The 16,469-nt window shown below is 31.5% G+C and overlaps 1 protein-coding gene across 2 annotated transcripts in view; it reads left to right on the top strand.

Moving 5' to 3' along the window:
* The window catches only part of LOC106091476 (sodium/potassium/calcium exchanger 4), a 40,266-nt gene that overhangs the window by 9,017 nt on the left and 14,780 nt on the right, over positions 1–16,469 (top strand). The window contains exon 1 of one of the 2 annotated variants that reach the window (XM_013258013.2): positions 4,798–5,499. The exons of the other annotated variant lie outside the window; for it this stretch is intronic. Coding sequence (XP_013113467.1) covers positions 5,463–5,499 — 37 coding nt within the window. The 5' untranslated portion in view covers positions 4,798–5,462. Of the gene's footprint in view, positions 1–4,797; positions 5,500–16,469 lie in introns of those variants that run through there. 2 annotated transcript variants of the gene reach the window in all.

Genomic DNA, 16,469 nt, shown 5'->3' on the forward strand with positions numbered 1-16,469 from the left:
GACATTAACCAATCTTCGTGTTGACTTTTTGTGGCACAAAATGCATATTTTTTAACCGATTTCTAAGACAAAGTAACGTGCACAAAGGTTGACTATTCTACAAAACATAGCCTCCATGCTACAGTGGTCGCTGCCATTGGCCAAAATTCAAAAACTGTCAACCTAATGTTTGGTACCAAATATGTAAACATTAACTCCTAAGAGCTTGGGCATCTCAAAAGTGTACATATAATTTATTCATTCTAACGGTACGCTTGAAGATTAGCAACAAAAGAGTGAAGATGTTATTACTTGGTTACAGACGTGGGTTAAGTCAACATCGTATTAAATTTGTATGTTTTGTAATGCTATCTAGCCAGCATAATTCAGCTACAAGTAAGGTTTTTGTTATGTTCCCCCTTGAACTGTCCATTGATATTTGACACCAATGTCAATAGTTGCAACTTTTTGCAACCTTCGGAAGTTATGACCAACGAAGACTAAAGGTACTTTTATGCCTTTCTGTAAGTTTTCGATTGTGTCCGTTGTATTGGTTATGTGGCATTGTTTTATTTATGCGATACTAGCTGAATCCGCCATGCTTCCTTTCACTCTCTAATACCTTTTATGTACTTGAGCTTGCCATGGTCGGTAAAAACTTCTGTTTTGGGGTGGTTTGAATGCTAAACCATTTAAGAAGTTTAATCCGCAGATTGGTTTACATGGGAACTATATTGATTTTTAGGCCGTTTTAGATCATACTTCCCATTTATGTTAGTGTTCATAAAAAACACAAAAAGGCAGCCAAATTGTATAATAATTGTGCCCTCCTGGGACTCATAAGGTCAAATCGGTTTATATAGGAGCTATATCTAAACATGATCCGATATGAACCATCTTCGACTCAAGTATTGTTGAGTCTACTGCAACTCACCGTTCCACATTTTAGCGAAATGTGGTAAAAATTCGGCAATTATGGGCTTAAGACTCAAAATCGGCAGATGGTTCTATATGTTAGCTATATCGAAATATAGTCGGATTAGGACCATATTCGTTTCGGACATCGTTATGCATAGTACAAGTAATTATTTAAAATTTCGTCAAAATTGAGAAAAAATTGCAGTTTTTATGTATTTTTGACCACTTTTTCCGACCACAGTGCATATCAAACGATTCCCAATAAAGTAACATTGTTTGCAGCAAAAAATTCTCTTCCTTCCTTCTTAAGCTACACAAACCGCAACCCCATCTTTAAAAACAATAAGGAACTTGAGTGTTTCAACACTAAAACATTTTCTGGTAATCTTTAGGTTATAATTTTTATTGTAGCTAGCAGCATTTTGTCCAAAAATAAACTTGACGCATAAAATGCAACCAATAAATGCGTGCTAGCAAATAAATTTATACCATTCACAGGTTATTTATACCATTCACAGGTTATTGTTGTAATTAGTTAATTGACTTATAAACACCTACAAAATTGTGGGAAAATTAACTTTGTTTTATTAACACAACGCAATTACTTCAGATTTGTATACCCACCACCAAAGGATGGGGGTATATACATTTTGTTTTTTCGTTTGCAACACATCGAAATATCCATTTCCGATCCTATAAAGTATGTATATTCTTAATCACCGCAAAAATCTAAGACGATCTTACCATGTATGTCCGTCTGTCTGTTGAAATCAAGCTACAGATATTGAGCTGAAACTTTGCACAGATTCTTTTTTGTCCATAAGCAGGTTAAGTGCGAAGATGGTTTAGATGGATATATATATATATATATATATATATATATATATATATATATATATATATATATATATATATATATATATATATATATATACAGGGTGGCTGATGAAAGCCGCTACCAAAAAAAAAATGTAATAACTTTTTTTCTATTTAATAATAATAATTTAATAATTAATTTAATTAATTAATTAATTAATTTAATTAATAATAATTTAATAATTAATTTAATAATTTAATTTAACATGAATAAAAGAAAAATGTATTCCATACACCGAAAAAAAAATGTAGCAATATTCATCATTGTAGCAATATTCATCAGCCACCCTGTATATATATATATATATATATATATATATATATATATATATATATAACCATCTAAACCATCTTCGCACTTAACCTGCTTATGGACAAATATATATATATATATATATATATATATATATATATATATATATATATATATATATATATATATATATATATATATATATATATATATATATATATATATATATATATATATATATATATATATATATATATATATATATATATATATATATATATATATATATATATATATATATATATATACATACGTATTACGGAATTTTATGATCCTAGAGCTAAATACGTGTATTTTCTTTTTCTTATTTGAAAACATTTATGGTAAAAACTTAAATTTCTAATTTAAACAATTGAATAATAACAAACGTATTTTCATATTTATATATTTACTCTGAAAAAACGGTTGAGAATTTAAACCAAATCGGGAAAAGCAATGTAAAAGTTCGACTTCGTAACCATTGATGTATCATTGCAGTAAATGTGCTTAAAAAAGGAACTCAGATTTTTTTGCGTGTTAAGCTTTTATATTATAGTATTTGGCACAATGTTATACTTGTCTACTAGTCAAAATTCTATATGATCTCATAGTTTTAGTAAAAGTTTAGAAATAGCTTCATTAAACGATACCCATCTTAATGTTATTAAAGCAATTTTATGTTCGTCCTATTAATCCGTACTTAGTTTATAGCCCATATAAAAAGGTTTCAAAAATAAAATCCCCTTAAAACTATGACATATTTCTTCTGTTGCTGAAAAATAAGTACATTTTGTATTTACTACACTGTTTCCAGGAGTGAATTTATTGGAAAACAAAAAAATGTGAACAATCAAAAAATCAGTTATATAAATTTTTGTGTTTAATTTTTTCATTCTTTTTGGAGGCCACCGTAGCGCACAGGTTAGCATGTCCGCCTATGACGCTGAACACCTGGGTTCGAATACTGGCGAGACCATCAGAAAAAATTTTCAGCGGTGGTTTTCCCCTCCTAATGCTTGCAACATTTGTGAGGTAATATGCCATGTAAAACTTCTCTCCATAGTGGTGTCGCTCTGCGGCACGACGTTCGGACTCGGCTATAAAAAGGAGGCCCCTTATCCTCGAGCTTAAATTTGAATCGGACTGCACTCATTGATAGGTGAGAAGTTTGTCCATGTTTCTTAGTGGAATGTTCATGGGCAAAATTTGCATTGCAATTTTTTCTTTAAAAATATAAGTTAAACAAAAACTACTAGAATAAAAAAATTTAATTTTGACAAATAATTCTAATTGACGAAAATTACTAGAGAAATTAAATTAGACAACATTTCCTATAAAAATACTCTGAAGTGTGCTTTATACCGTACTCACTAGTTGGGGGTATGAACGCTTCATAATTCATTTGACAAATTTCGTTGATGAAAGTTTGGACGAACCAGAAATTGCGATCCCAGTAAATTAAAAAAAAAATAAATTTGTCTGGAAATAACTTTTGAACAAAACTATTTTCAGAAATAAATCTTTGAAGAGGAATAGCAATATAACTAGAATGTACAACAAAAATTGGAAATAAGAATTTGTTCGATTCGGAGTTGTTTTTCTCTAAATTCTCCATTTTTTCTTACAGTAAATCGAATTGTTGGAACGGTTCCTTCAGAACTCATTTGAACAATATCTCTCTCCCTCTCTCTCTCTCTCTCTTTGTAACATTCCCTTGATCATTTAAAATCCACTGCCTTAGGATATAATCAATTCGAAGATATGAAATAAAATTTGATGCATTTTCTATAGAAATAAAATTTCAATAAAACATTCTATGAAAATAAGTTTATGACAAAATTTTCTTAGAATTTTTTTAGAAATACATTCATGACAACTATTTTATAGAAATAAAATGTTTTCATGATCTTTCGAACATGCTCTAGATTCATATTCAATGCTATCTATTCAAAGAATAGCACAGTAAAAAACTTATAAAAGTTAGGCAAGTGTTCGCTGTTTTTAAAATACTTTAACTGTCATGGTGGAGCGCGATTTCTGATACGCTATGTATCTTCAAATTGATTAAGGTGCTACATACCCAACGACTATTGACTACGACGTAGAGCGCGCTTTTGTTTTGAAACAGGGCTTAATGAGTCCTCTTACTCTCTTTAGCTCAGTAAAAAAGAAGAAAGCCTTAATTTTCACTATTCGCATACAACAAACACATCAACATTGCCAAACTCTTTTTGTTGGGCAATGGAATATTCTTTGAATGTCACTGCAAGTGCTTTTTGTGCTTAGGCCACATTGAAATTTTAACAAAAATTTTATAAAAATTTAATTTTGACAAAAAAAAGGAGTAGTTTGTTATATGCAGAAATAATTCCTTGTTTCGTTAATGCTCTACCCAACGTCCATGGTGTAAATTAGCTAAGAAAGAGCTAGCTTATGTATTTCATTTTTACGTATTAAAATGTTTATTTCTTCTTTTTGTTTCGTTTTTTTTATAGTAAACAATTAAATAAACTCGGTACTTCTCTAAGAAGATACTATGAGACAATGTTCAATTGTTTTTCTTTCTTAGTGGGATTTTTCTCGCGCGAGCGCACACTTTTTGCCAGCGTGTTTTTGACTTTGCACAAAGTTAAGTCTAAATTTTGGCTTCGGTCTAAAGCAGACGTATAAAACTAGCAATAAAATTGACAAAATGGTTTATTTACACTCCAAATGTTTAACAGTCAATAAGAATAACAATATCTATCGGAACGTTCGGTGCGATATACTGCCTCTTTGCCTTCCTCTCTGCTCACTGTACAACAGTTAGTCAATCAAATTGTATCGAGTAAATTAAATGAAACGAATTGAAATATGCACACTTAGTAGCCCGCGTTTAAGGAGAGAGGAAAATCAAATTAAAACCTGAAGTATTTACGTGATTTTTTTTTTCTTTTCATACATAAATACTTGTAACGATACCAAATTAACCGGCCTGAAGTTATAAACGTTTCTTCTAATAGCTTCGTTTCATTGTACAATCATTGACGGTTGATTGGTCTAACCACAGAGTTGAGATCGCTAGAACCTCCAACGTCTACAAGGTGCTGGGAACTATTTTTACGTCTTGGCGCGAAACGTAGTGTTTGTATAATTTACTAATAACAGTGGCCTTTTAAAAAAAGAATACTAAACGTAGCATAATAATTGAATTGTCACCAGCGTAATACAGTGGTCAACAATAAATTCTAAAATATAAATTCAATACATAATAACACCCATGTGCTTGGCGAGAGTGAATTTAATGAAAACGAAAAGTAATTTATACATAAAACCTTGGATACTTCGCAATATACCAACGTGAAAAATTCTTCAGTTGTAAACAAACAAACAGCCAGCCTACAGCAATCTCTGTATTATGGATTTATCTTGGAATAGATGGTGGTACATTATAGGTAAATGGAATGGAAATGAATCAACTTGAAAATAGAATTAGATCTAGCTCTAATTTTGGTTATTCATCCTCTTATTGTCTGGTGTGAAAATCGGTCGGTACACTTTTTGTATTCTTTTGGCATTTGTTCAAAGAATTACAATGACTTTATGTTTGTTTATGGTCTCAGAGACTTAAAAACCAATGACTTAATCGCAATAATCATTAAGGCTTTAATGTGTTGTTATAACTTGTTTATCATATGCCAAAAAAAAAAAAATGCTAGTTTACTTGGATATTCGCTGTGCGCGGGTGTGTGCTTTATTAAAACGTCATCCAAATATTATGCAAAACAAGTAAAAGCGTGCTAAGTTCGGCCGGGCCGAATCTTATACACCCTCCACCATGGATCGCATTTGTCAAGTTATTTGAATGACTTTTTCAATTTATATATGTTAATGGCTGTTAGAAGTCATAGAAAAATTTCAAGCAAATCGAGTAAAAATTCCGCCCTCCAGTGGCTCAGAGACTCAAATTGGGAGATCGGTTTATATGACAGATATATTAGGTTATCAACCGATTTAGCTATACTTGGCACAGTTGTTGGAAGTCATACCAAAACGACATGTGCATAACTTCAACCAAATAAGATAAGAATTGCGCCCTCTATAAGCTCAACAAGTGTAATCGGGAGATCGGTTTATATGGCGGCTATATCAGGTTATGGAATGATTTAGACCATACTGGGTAAAGTTGTTGGATTCCTCGTTCCTCAACAATATGTGCAAAATTTCAGGCAAATCGATTAAGAATTGCGCCCTCTAGAAGCTCAAGAAATCTAATCGGGCGATCGGTTGATACGGCAGCAATATCAGTCTATGAACCGATTTAAACCATTCTTGGTTACACAGTTATTGGAAGTGATACTAAAAAATCACGTGCAAAATTTCAGTCAAATCGGATAAGAATTGCACCCCGAGAGGCTCTAGTAGTCAAGACCCAAGATCGGTTTATATGGCAGCTATATCAAAACATGGCCCATTTATAATCCCAACCGACCTACACTAATAGCAAATATTTGTACAAAATTTCAAGCGTTTAGCTTTACTTCTTCGAAAGTTAGCGTGTTTCGACAAACGGGCGGACATGGATCAACTTAAAATGTCATGACGATCAAGAATCTATAGACTTTATTGGACCTTAGACGCATACTGCGTGGTGTTACAAACGGAATGACGAAACTAGTATACCCCCATCCTATGGTGGAGGATATTAATATGGAAGAATTAAATTGGAAGAGAGATTAAATGGAAGAGCAGCTATATAAAGTTATGTACCTATATGGACCATACTTGGCATGGCTTTTAGAAGTCATAAAAAATCAGGAAGCTGAAGTCAATTCGGGCGATCGGTTTTTATGGAAGCTACATTAAGTTATGAACCGATTTAGATCTTACTTGGCGTGAATCTTGGAAGACGAAACCAAATCTATGTTAAAAATTGCAGCCTAATCGGACAGAGATCGGTTTATACAGGAGCTTTATCAGGTTATGAACCGATTTGAACCATACTTGGCACAATTGTTGCAAGTTTTAGCAAAAAACTCTTAAGTTGATTTTTTATTTCGATTTTAAATGGAGGAGTGGATTAGGCGCCTAAGAATCAATACGGAGCATGGCTTTTAATGCGGGTATATTTTGATGGACCTATCAAAATCATATAAATAAAAAGTATTTGTGAAAAATTTCAAGTGGATATCTTTGTGCACTCGAAGCCTATCACAATTTCGATAGACGGACGGACATTGGTAGACAGACTTAGAATGTCAAGGGGATATCGAACAGTATGCCCGATCCTCATTTTGAGATATTTCAAACAGAATGACTAGTTTAGTATGGCTCCATTTTAAGGTCGTTAATTATGAAATTAATTGATCAAATTGGGAAATAGGTTTGTCTGAGAGCCATATTCAATCTTGACCCAATATGACCGATTTTTCCGTCTATTAATTTAATAAAATATGTTAATTGCACACGGTGTAAAAATATATATAATAATATATTATTTCAAGATGGAAACTCATGGGCAATTTGAGCGAAAGCCCTTCCTTGCTCTTCCAAGGGTTTCAATTAATACGAATAGCAAGCGTAAAATTCAATTTAATAACCAAATTCATTATTAAAAGAAATTTTATACCCACCACCATAGGATGGGGGTATAATCGTACTTACCTAGTCATTCCGTTTGCAACACCTCGAAATATTGATCTGCGACCCCATATATATTCTTGATCGGATTTTTAATCTATCTTGCCATGTCCGTTCGTCGCCTGTCTAAATCACGATCGACCGCTAGAACGCATAAAGCTAGTCACTTGAATCTTAAACCGATCTCCCGATTTGACATATTTAGCCCCACAAGATACAATTGTAATTCGATTGGGCTAAAATTTAGCATATAGTGTTTTGTTACGACGTCAAATAACCGTGCGGTTGAATCAGTCAATAACGGTTGAAATCGGTCAATAATCTGGTATGGCTCCCATATAACCTGTTCTCCCGATTTCACATCTTGAGCCCCTGGAAGCCGCAATTTTTGAAGCCGGTTTGGCTAAAATTTTGCTGTAGTCTTCTGTTACGATTTCCAACAACTGTTGCAGGTACAGTTGAATTCGGTCTATAACCTGACACAACTCCCACATAAACCGATCTTTCGATTTCACGTCTGGATCTCCTGGAAGCCATAATTTTTTTTTCTGATTTGGCTAAAATTTTGCACGTGGTGTTCTGTTGCGACTTCTAAAAACTGTGTCAAGTACGGTCCACATCGGTCGTTAACCTGATGTAGCACCCATATAAACCGATCTCTCGATTATTCTTGTGCGGTTCCTAGAAGCTTTCATTTTTGCCTGGTTTGTCAGAAATTTGGAACGTAGAGTAAAATTATGCCTTTCAAATAATTTTGTGTCAATTTTACGCAGAATCTATGGTGGTGGGTTTCAAAAATTTGGCCCGGCAGAACTTAGCACGTTTTTACTTGTTATCTTATAAATAAACTTAATCTATTTTGTTGAACACAGTTCCACAAACACACAGTACATTGATGCTTTATATACCTAAATCTGAAACAGTTACTGGATCCTTAAAACTGCAAATTAGGCGATACATATATGTTTGAGCTACATATAGCAAACATAGCAAAATCTAATCATCATGAGTGATACTATAACTGGCAATTGACATCTGAGTTTTATTTACTAACGCCTTACAGTTAATGTAAAACACTAGGGAATCACTTATATCAGATAATCGATCATGCATAAATAGTTTTAACGAACTATTCACACTCACCTTTGCCAAACATAAATTTCATAAATAATGGGAATACCTTTCACCCAATGATACTCGTATTCCCACATCAGATTATATACATTCCACAGCCATCAATCATCAATTCTTCTGAAACGATCTCAAAATGTTTACTAAACGACAAGTACTTGAAGCAGTTCTTGTTTCCTTTTTCCGGCAGTTGGTTAGGGTGATTTCTTTTTATTTTACTCGTTCAAAGAAATTGCCTTTGATAAGTTAATTGTTATTTTCAAATAGGCCATATAAAGGAGTAATAAAACACTAAAATTAAAGCGAATCAACACAATGTTCTATGAACATAATACACTTGACATTACAATCGCATATTATGAGGGAATTATAAAATTAATTACCCCCACCTGAGAGACAAATGGCCAGGGAATCATTGTGCATCAGTCATTACCTAAGGTAATTGATATAAAATGTGTCAATTTTATAAGATATAAGTTTTATGATATTCGATAAGAGTTTTTAATTCACTATTGCACGACGCTAGTTCGTGAAATGTAAAATGTATCAAACAGAAAGTGTTTTTTTAATTATGCAGGTCAGTTTTGTTAATTTGATTGCCAACAAATATTTGAATTTATTAGAACCAAAATAGTTGGAATGCTTAAACTTCAATAATGGAGAAGTTTTTGCTTAATTTTTCCATGTCATATTTTTCCATGGCATTCCTGGATTTGTAGACAAGTCGATTGTCATTTCAGTCACACATCCTTCCTATCACTGTAAAGGCCAAAATGGTTGAGCTGCTATTGATCAATCAGACATGTAATATGAGATGTCACTTTTTGTATTCATAAGACTTGTTTTATGCACGAATAGAGCGAGCTCTAATAGGCATGTATTTTCATATGTATTGTACTATCTTCTATAGACATGTGTCTACATGTATGTTCAATGAAATAAAAACTCGAAAAAGTTGCATATTTATTCCAAAATCCATTTGTCATATTAGATTGTTCGTACGTATCACACGATGTGTACAACTTTCAGTGTTACAATTTTTGAAATTATTTTTGAATTATGACATGTCTGATCGTGTAATAGTTCGTCATCATCATTAGTTCGGGCAAATTCTGGCTGGTGAGGCTCAAGAAATTAAAGGAAAATTGTGTTTCGAAAGTAGGGAAACGCAATAATCAAACTACAAAATATTATGGCGAACGGATAGCGATAAACCGTACCGGCACAATGTCCAAAGTACTTTCTAAGGGATCCAGTTAAGGAACTGAGGTGCAAGCATAAAATTCGTGAACAAAGTTCTCATATATATGACATTCATGGTCATAAAATAAACTGTTTCTTGCGACAGTACTGTGGCTGTGAAAAAATTTACTGTTCGGCTCAGAAATGTTTCTTGATCCGCCTTAGCCATGTCCGCATATCCTTTCTGTGCCGTCTGCTTATTAGCCAATTAGACGAACTTTTCCACATACCACTTCTTTATCCAAAGGTCGAGTTCTATACATTTTTGATGAAAATCGGTCCGATAACGCCCGATTTTCAACTATTTGGGCCTAATTATTACAATTTTAAACCGATTTGCACTATTGATTCGCTTAGTATTACTGAAATTCAAACAAATAAATAAATTTGGTGTCCGTCTCTCTTTCGAGGCGATCTGAATGACTGGAGAAAAATTACTCGACCCATAAGGGTCTTTAGCCCAAATGCTAACCAATTTGACATTCTTATCAGTTTATTTTTGATTAAAATTATACATGCACTAAGACTATTATCACCAAGAAATTGTTCTAATTATAAAACCTAGCAACTAGTAAGAATTTCTTTGTATATAAATCATTTGTGTTTTATAAAATGATGACTTTAGATATAACGAGCTTCCCAATAATTCGTGGAATTGATTATAAATAAAATTATGGAAACTATTAATGGTTTTAAAATTAAAATTAAGTACATAACGTCTGTCAATATAATTCACAGAATTCTCATTAAATGCTACCCGGACTACTCTACTGGCAGGGTACTTTATATTCTGACCAAGTTAAAAATCTAAAATTGAAATATGTATATTCATACAATTGTCACGTGAATTAGATAACCTGATTAATTATGTTTATTAAAAAAAAACAATTGTTTTTTTTTTTCTTTCTTTTATTTATTTATTCGTCGACTTGCGACTAAGAGGATGGAACTAAGACTGACTTTTACATTTTCAATTTACTTATTCTACAGGTATTATTTGTTAATTAATTATTGCAGTGTTAGCATAAGTTTATTTTAAATGAAATTTGATTAACACACTTTTGTAAATAATTGTATACTCAGCTCCAGACAGTTTTAACTGGAAAAATAAAATAAAGTCAAACTAAAGAATGTCAAATTCACTTATGCTTACAGTGCAATAATTGTACACGTTTTATTGGCTAATTGTTTCCAAGAACTTATCAATTTTATCAGGGGTAGTATGATTATACGTAACTACTCCCCCCTTTAGACTAGAATTCTCCTGAATTCTTTTATTTAATTTTACAGTTATATATTTATGTTTTGTTATGATTATGAAAATTAAAATAATTATTACAATTACTATAGAAATATTACATACATATGTTATTTTAGTGTGGTATTTTAATTTTCCGATATTTCTTACATTGTATTGATGTTCTTTTTCAATTTGTTCGAACGATATCTTATGTTTAAAATTTTGAGTTTTGTTTGTATTTTCAATTATTTGTCTTTCTTTTGTAATTTCTGCAATATTTGAAAAATAATAATCTTTTATCCTAACTGAACAATTATTAAAATTAATTAAATAATTTCCATTTAACAAAATTTTTTCAAAGTTACAAGTTTGATTTACAGTCGTGTTTATTGCATTTTTAATTATAATTGTGTCTATATCTAACTGTATAATTTCAAAGTCTTTATTTTTTATCAATTGACAATTATTCTTTATTAAACAATGATGACTTAACTTTAAATCTTTTAAATGTTTATTCTCTTCAAATTTATAAGTTTTATTTTGAAATTCAAAAAATCTTTCCATATTAGATTCTATTTCATTATTTTCATTATCTGGTATTGGTACAATAAATCTTAATTTTACTGTTATAAATTGTTTAGGTATTTTTATTCCAAACACAAGATAAGAGTTGTTAAGAAATGTTGTTCCAAACTGAATATATTTAAGTTTGTTATAATCTATTTCATATTTTCTTATTTCTCTACTTGTTAAAATACTTGGGTGTACAATCCCGTATTTTGCAGAAATTACATTGTCTTGCAAATGCTCTATCTTATTCTTAATTAATTGTATATTAGTCAATTGTTCTAAGTATAAACTTTTATTATTTTCTTCCTCTAAAAATTTGTTTATAGAGTTTAATTCTTGTTCTATTTTCTTTCTATCATTCTTAATTACCATCTTTAAATGACTTAAAGTTATATTGAAATAATCATTAATTACAATCTGTTGATTATTATTTTCCTTAATTTCATTAATATTAAGAAGATGTTCTTGTATGTTCCGTCTGTCTTCATCGTCCATCGTCCCAAATAACCATTTGGTCATACTTCCTATACCGTTAATTAGTCCACGTCTTTTTCTATTTTGTTTGGGTATCAACGTCATTAATTTATTTCTGGCATCTAATAGTTCTAACTCAAGTAATTCTTTGTTTTCGGTTTTCATTAGAATAATGTTATCTGTTATGTCATCTAAAATTGTTTCAATTTCGTGAAGATTGATTATATGTAAAATTATGTCCGATTCATTAACAATTTTCTGATTTCCCATGCAAATGTCCATATATCCTCTTTGTTCTGTCAGAAATTTTGTAGTAATTATCCCTCTAGTCTGTGGTATCCATATTAGTATCATCAGTGTTGTCCAAATCTGCAAATTTCAAAGGTCTTTTAATATTGCACGGATGTATTCGCTCCAGTTTTGTCTTTTTATATTTCGGTTGTTCCTTATGTCGGACGGCCTTATAATTTTTTATAAACCCTTCTTTTCTATTTTCCTTATAATCTTCTCTAGAGTTATTTATTTTATCTATTATTTTTCTTTTACTGTCCTCTAAATACTTTCTAACTTTATTTTCATCCATTTTTCCTTGTTGAACCTCTTTAGGAGTACATTTAATAGTTGAGTGATATCGTTCGTTGTAATTTCTAATTGATCTCTGAATTAATTGTTTCACCGGTATTTCCTTATTTGCTTTATACATTATCCTAAACTTTTCCGCAATTGTGTTGTGAAATCGTTCTATGTCGGCGTTTCCCGTGTGACTATTAGGTTTGGTCAGATGCAATTCTATATTTTCATTGTCTAAGAATTCCTTTAGTCTAGTGGCTTTAAATTCATTATCGGCTATTATTTTCCTTGGCTTCCCTACCTTTGTAAAATGATCATCTAATTGCTCCATTATTGTTAAATGATTTCTATCATTCAATGGATACGCTGCACCGAATTTAGAAAATTTATCAATTATTGTCAAAAAATGAAATCTTTTAATCACATATGTGTCAATATGTATTATTTCGTTTTTCGTCGACGGTGTTTCTGTGTATGAGAATTTCAATTTAATTGGATTTCTATCATATTTTATCTCCTGACAAACTTCACATTGATTTATAACTAATTGAATTAGTTCCATTAATCTTGGGTAATAAATTTTATTTTTTATTTGGTTATAGGTTTCCTGTATGCCCGAGTGCATACTTTCTTTTACATGATATAATGATATCTGTTTCACCGCCTCCACTTCTGTTTCTATATCTTGAGCCCTGATAGTGCATTTAATAAATTCCACTTGTTTCTCATTAGAGTACATTTCTATTAGTTTTTCCTGAACAGTATTATAGCTTCTCTCCGATACTTCCGAAAATATACCTATTTTTCCTTTGGTAATATACTTTCTAAATATTTCCCCCATTTCGTGAAAATCACTTTCCGCTATGAAAATTATCCTTTTATTATGTAAATGTTTTATTTCCTGAACTTTATCATTTGTAAGTATAATCTGTGTCCTGTACTTATTCACTATTTCTTCTTTTATAAAGAAATGATCTTGTAAATTTTCATCAGCTGAATGAATTGTAATCATTGATACATCATCATCATCCTCAATATTATTTATTATTCTCAATTCTGAATTATTCTCCGAATTTTGTACCTTATCTGAAATGGTATCATCTTCATTATCTTTCTCAATTCTACTTAGAAAATCTGCCACCTTGTTTTCCTTGCCTTTTATGTATTCTATATTAAAATCGTATTCTCCTAATTTCAAAAACCATCGCTGGTGCCTGGGTGACATGTCTTTCCCTCTATATTTTGTGTGTAAAAATCTGATGGGTTGGTGATCCGTAAGTATTTTAAATTTTCGACCATAGAGGTATGGTCTCAAATAATTAACGCTCCATAATATTGCTAGAAATTCTTTGTCCGTTGCCGAATAATTTCTTTCGTGATTGTTAAGCGTTCTTGATGCAAAACAAATTGGATGTCCCTCCTGTGACAGGACAGCACCAATTGCGTAATTCGACGCATCTGTAGTTAATGTAAATTGTCTTTCATAATTTGGGTATCTTAAAATTGGATGAGAGCTAATTAAAGATTTTAATTTTTCAAAAGCTTCTATGTATGTAGGGTCCCTTAAATTTATTTTTACACCTTTCTTTAAGTATTTTGTTATTGGCTGTGCGACTTTAGCATAATCTCTCACAAATTTTCTATAATATCCCGTTAATCCCAGGAAACTTTTGATTTGTTTTTCTGTTTTAGGTAAATCTAATTCTTGAATAACCTTAATTTTATTGGGGTTTGGTTTTAGTCCTTCCTTTGTCAGAATATGTCCCAAAAATTCCGTCTCTCTTTTCATGAAATTACATTTGTCGATTTGTATTTTTAAATTTGCCCGTTCCAATACCGTGAAAATGTCCGTTATGGCTTTAACGTGTTCCTTAAGAGAAGTACTAAAAATAAGTATATCGTCCAGATAAACTACACATGTTTTATTAATGAAATCTCTTAGTGTTTCATTCATTAATCGTTGGAATGTCGCTGGGGCATTTTTTAACCCAAACGGCATTCTTATGAATTCATATAATCCGTGAGGTGTCACAAAAGCTGTTTTCTCTCTGTCCTGTTCTCTTATTAGAATTTGATGGTATCCCTTGGCTAGATCCAAGGTAGTAAAATATTGTGCTCGTCCTAGTTTATCTAAAATTGAATCTATGTTCGGTAGTGGATATTTATCATCGATCGTCACTTCATTAAGCTTCCTATAATCTACCACTAATCTATATTTACGCTCTCCAGAATTATCTATTTTCTTGGGTACTACTATTAATGGGCTTGAATATCTTGAACAACTTTTCCTAATTATGCCCTGTTCCTCCATTTCCCTGATCTGTCGTCGTACTTCTTCTTCATGTTGTGGCGGATATCTGTATAATTTGGAATTTATCTGTTCATTTGTTGTCGTTCTTATTTCATGTTTTATTGTCATTGTACTTGTCAATTGGTCCCCTTCTTTAAAAAATATTTTGTCGAATCTTCTTAAAATTCTCGTAACTTCTAAATGCTCCTCTGCATTTAAATGATTCAACTGAATTCTGTCCAAGTCAACTTCCAGTTTTTCCAATGAACATATTTCCAAATCCCTATATGGATTAATTAAAAATTTTGTAATCTCGTTATTAAATGTTATGTGTCCGTCTATTAAATTTATCATCGTGTTAAAATGGTTTAGTAAATCAACTCCTATAATAAAATTGTACTTTCTTCCTTTTAACTCTTGCATTTTCCACTTAATTTTTGTATAATTTGGTAAGTTAAATTCCATAGGTGCGTCAGTTATAACTTCAAATTTAATTATGTCCTTCCTAGTTATGGTGCTAAATTCTATAGGTTGTTTTAGTAAAACTCGTTCAAAATCTTTTACCTTACTGTCAATCAGGCTTAAGTTTGCGCCTGTATCAATCAAAGCTTTATATTTCCTTTTATTAATCGTAATGGTTATGGTAGGTAAACAATCGGAGGTTGTTTCCGAAAAAAATTATTTTGTCTTTGGTCTTGTCCGTTATCCTGATGTAAATTTGGTTCAGAGTTTCCTACTACTCGATAATTATCTACTTCTATATTGTCTATTTCCATAGGTTCCTGCTGGTCTTGCCTAGGTTGATTCAAGCGATTTTGGCTGAAATTTGGCCTAGGGTTTCCTACCTGTTGCTGAAACCTTCTGAAATTTCCCGACATATTATTATAGTTACTTTGTTGGACTCTATACTGTCCTGAATGATTAAAATTTCCATTTTGATTCCTATTATTATAGTTATTATTATAACTGTTATTTTGTTGGACTCTATACTGTCCTGAATGATTAAAGTTTCTATTCCTATTATAGTTATCGTTATTATTATTATTATAGGTTTTATTATTATCATTATTATTTCGTTCTTGTCTAATATCCGACCTAAAATTATTTTGTCCTAACCAATTCCGTTGATTATATCCCTGGTTATTACTGTTAATCTGCGGATTAAAATTATTCCTATTTTGCGACCGATTTTGTCTAAATGTTACGTCGTCTTTAGTCCTAAACTTCCTATATCCTGGCCTAATGCATGTGTCTTCAAATCTCCTTCT

The sequence above is a fragment of the Stomoxys calcitrans genome, chromosome 4 (genome assembly GCF_963082655.1).
Source record: "Stomoxys calcitrans chromosome 4, idStoCalc2.1, whole genome shotgun sequence".
Classification (NCBI taxonomy): domain Eukaryota; kingdom Metazoa; phylum Arthropoda; class Insecta; order Diptera; family Muscidae; genus Stomoxys; species Stomoxys calcitrans.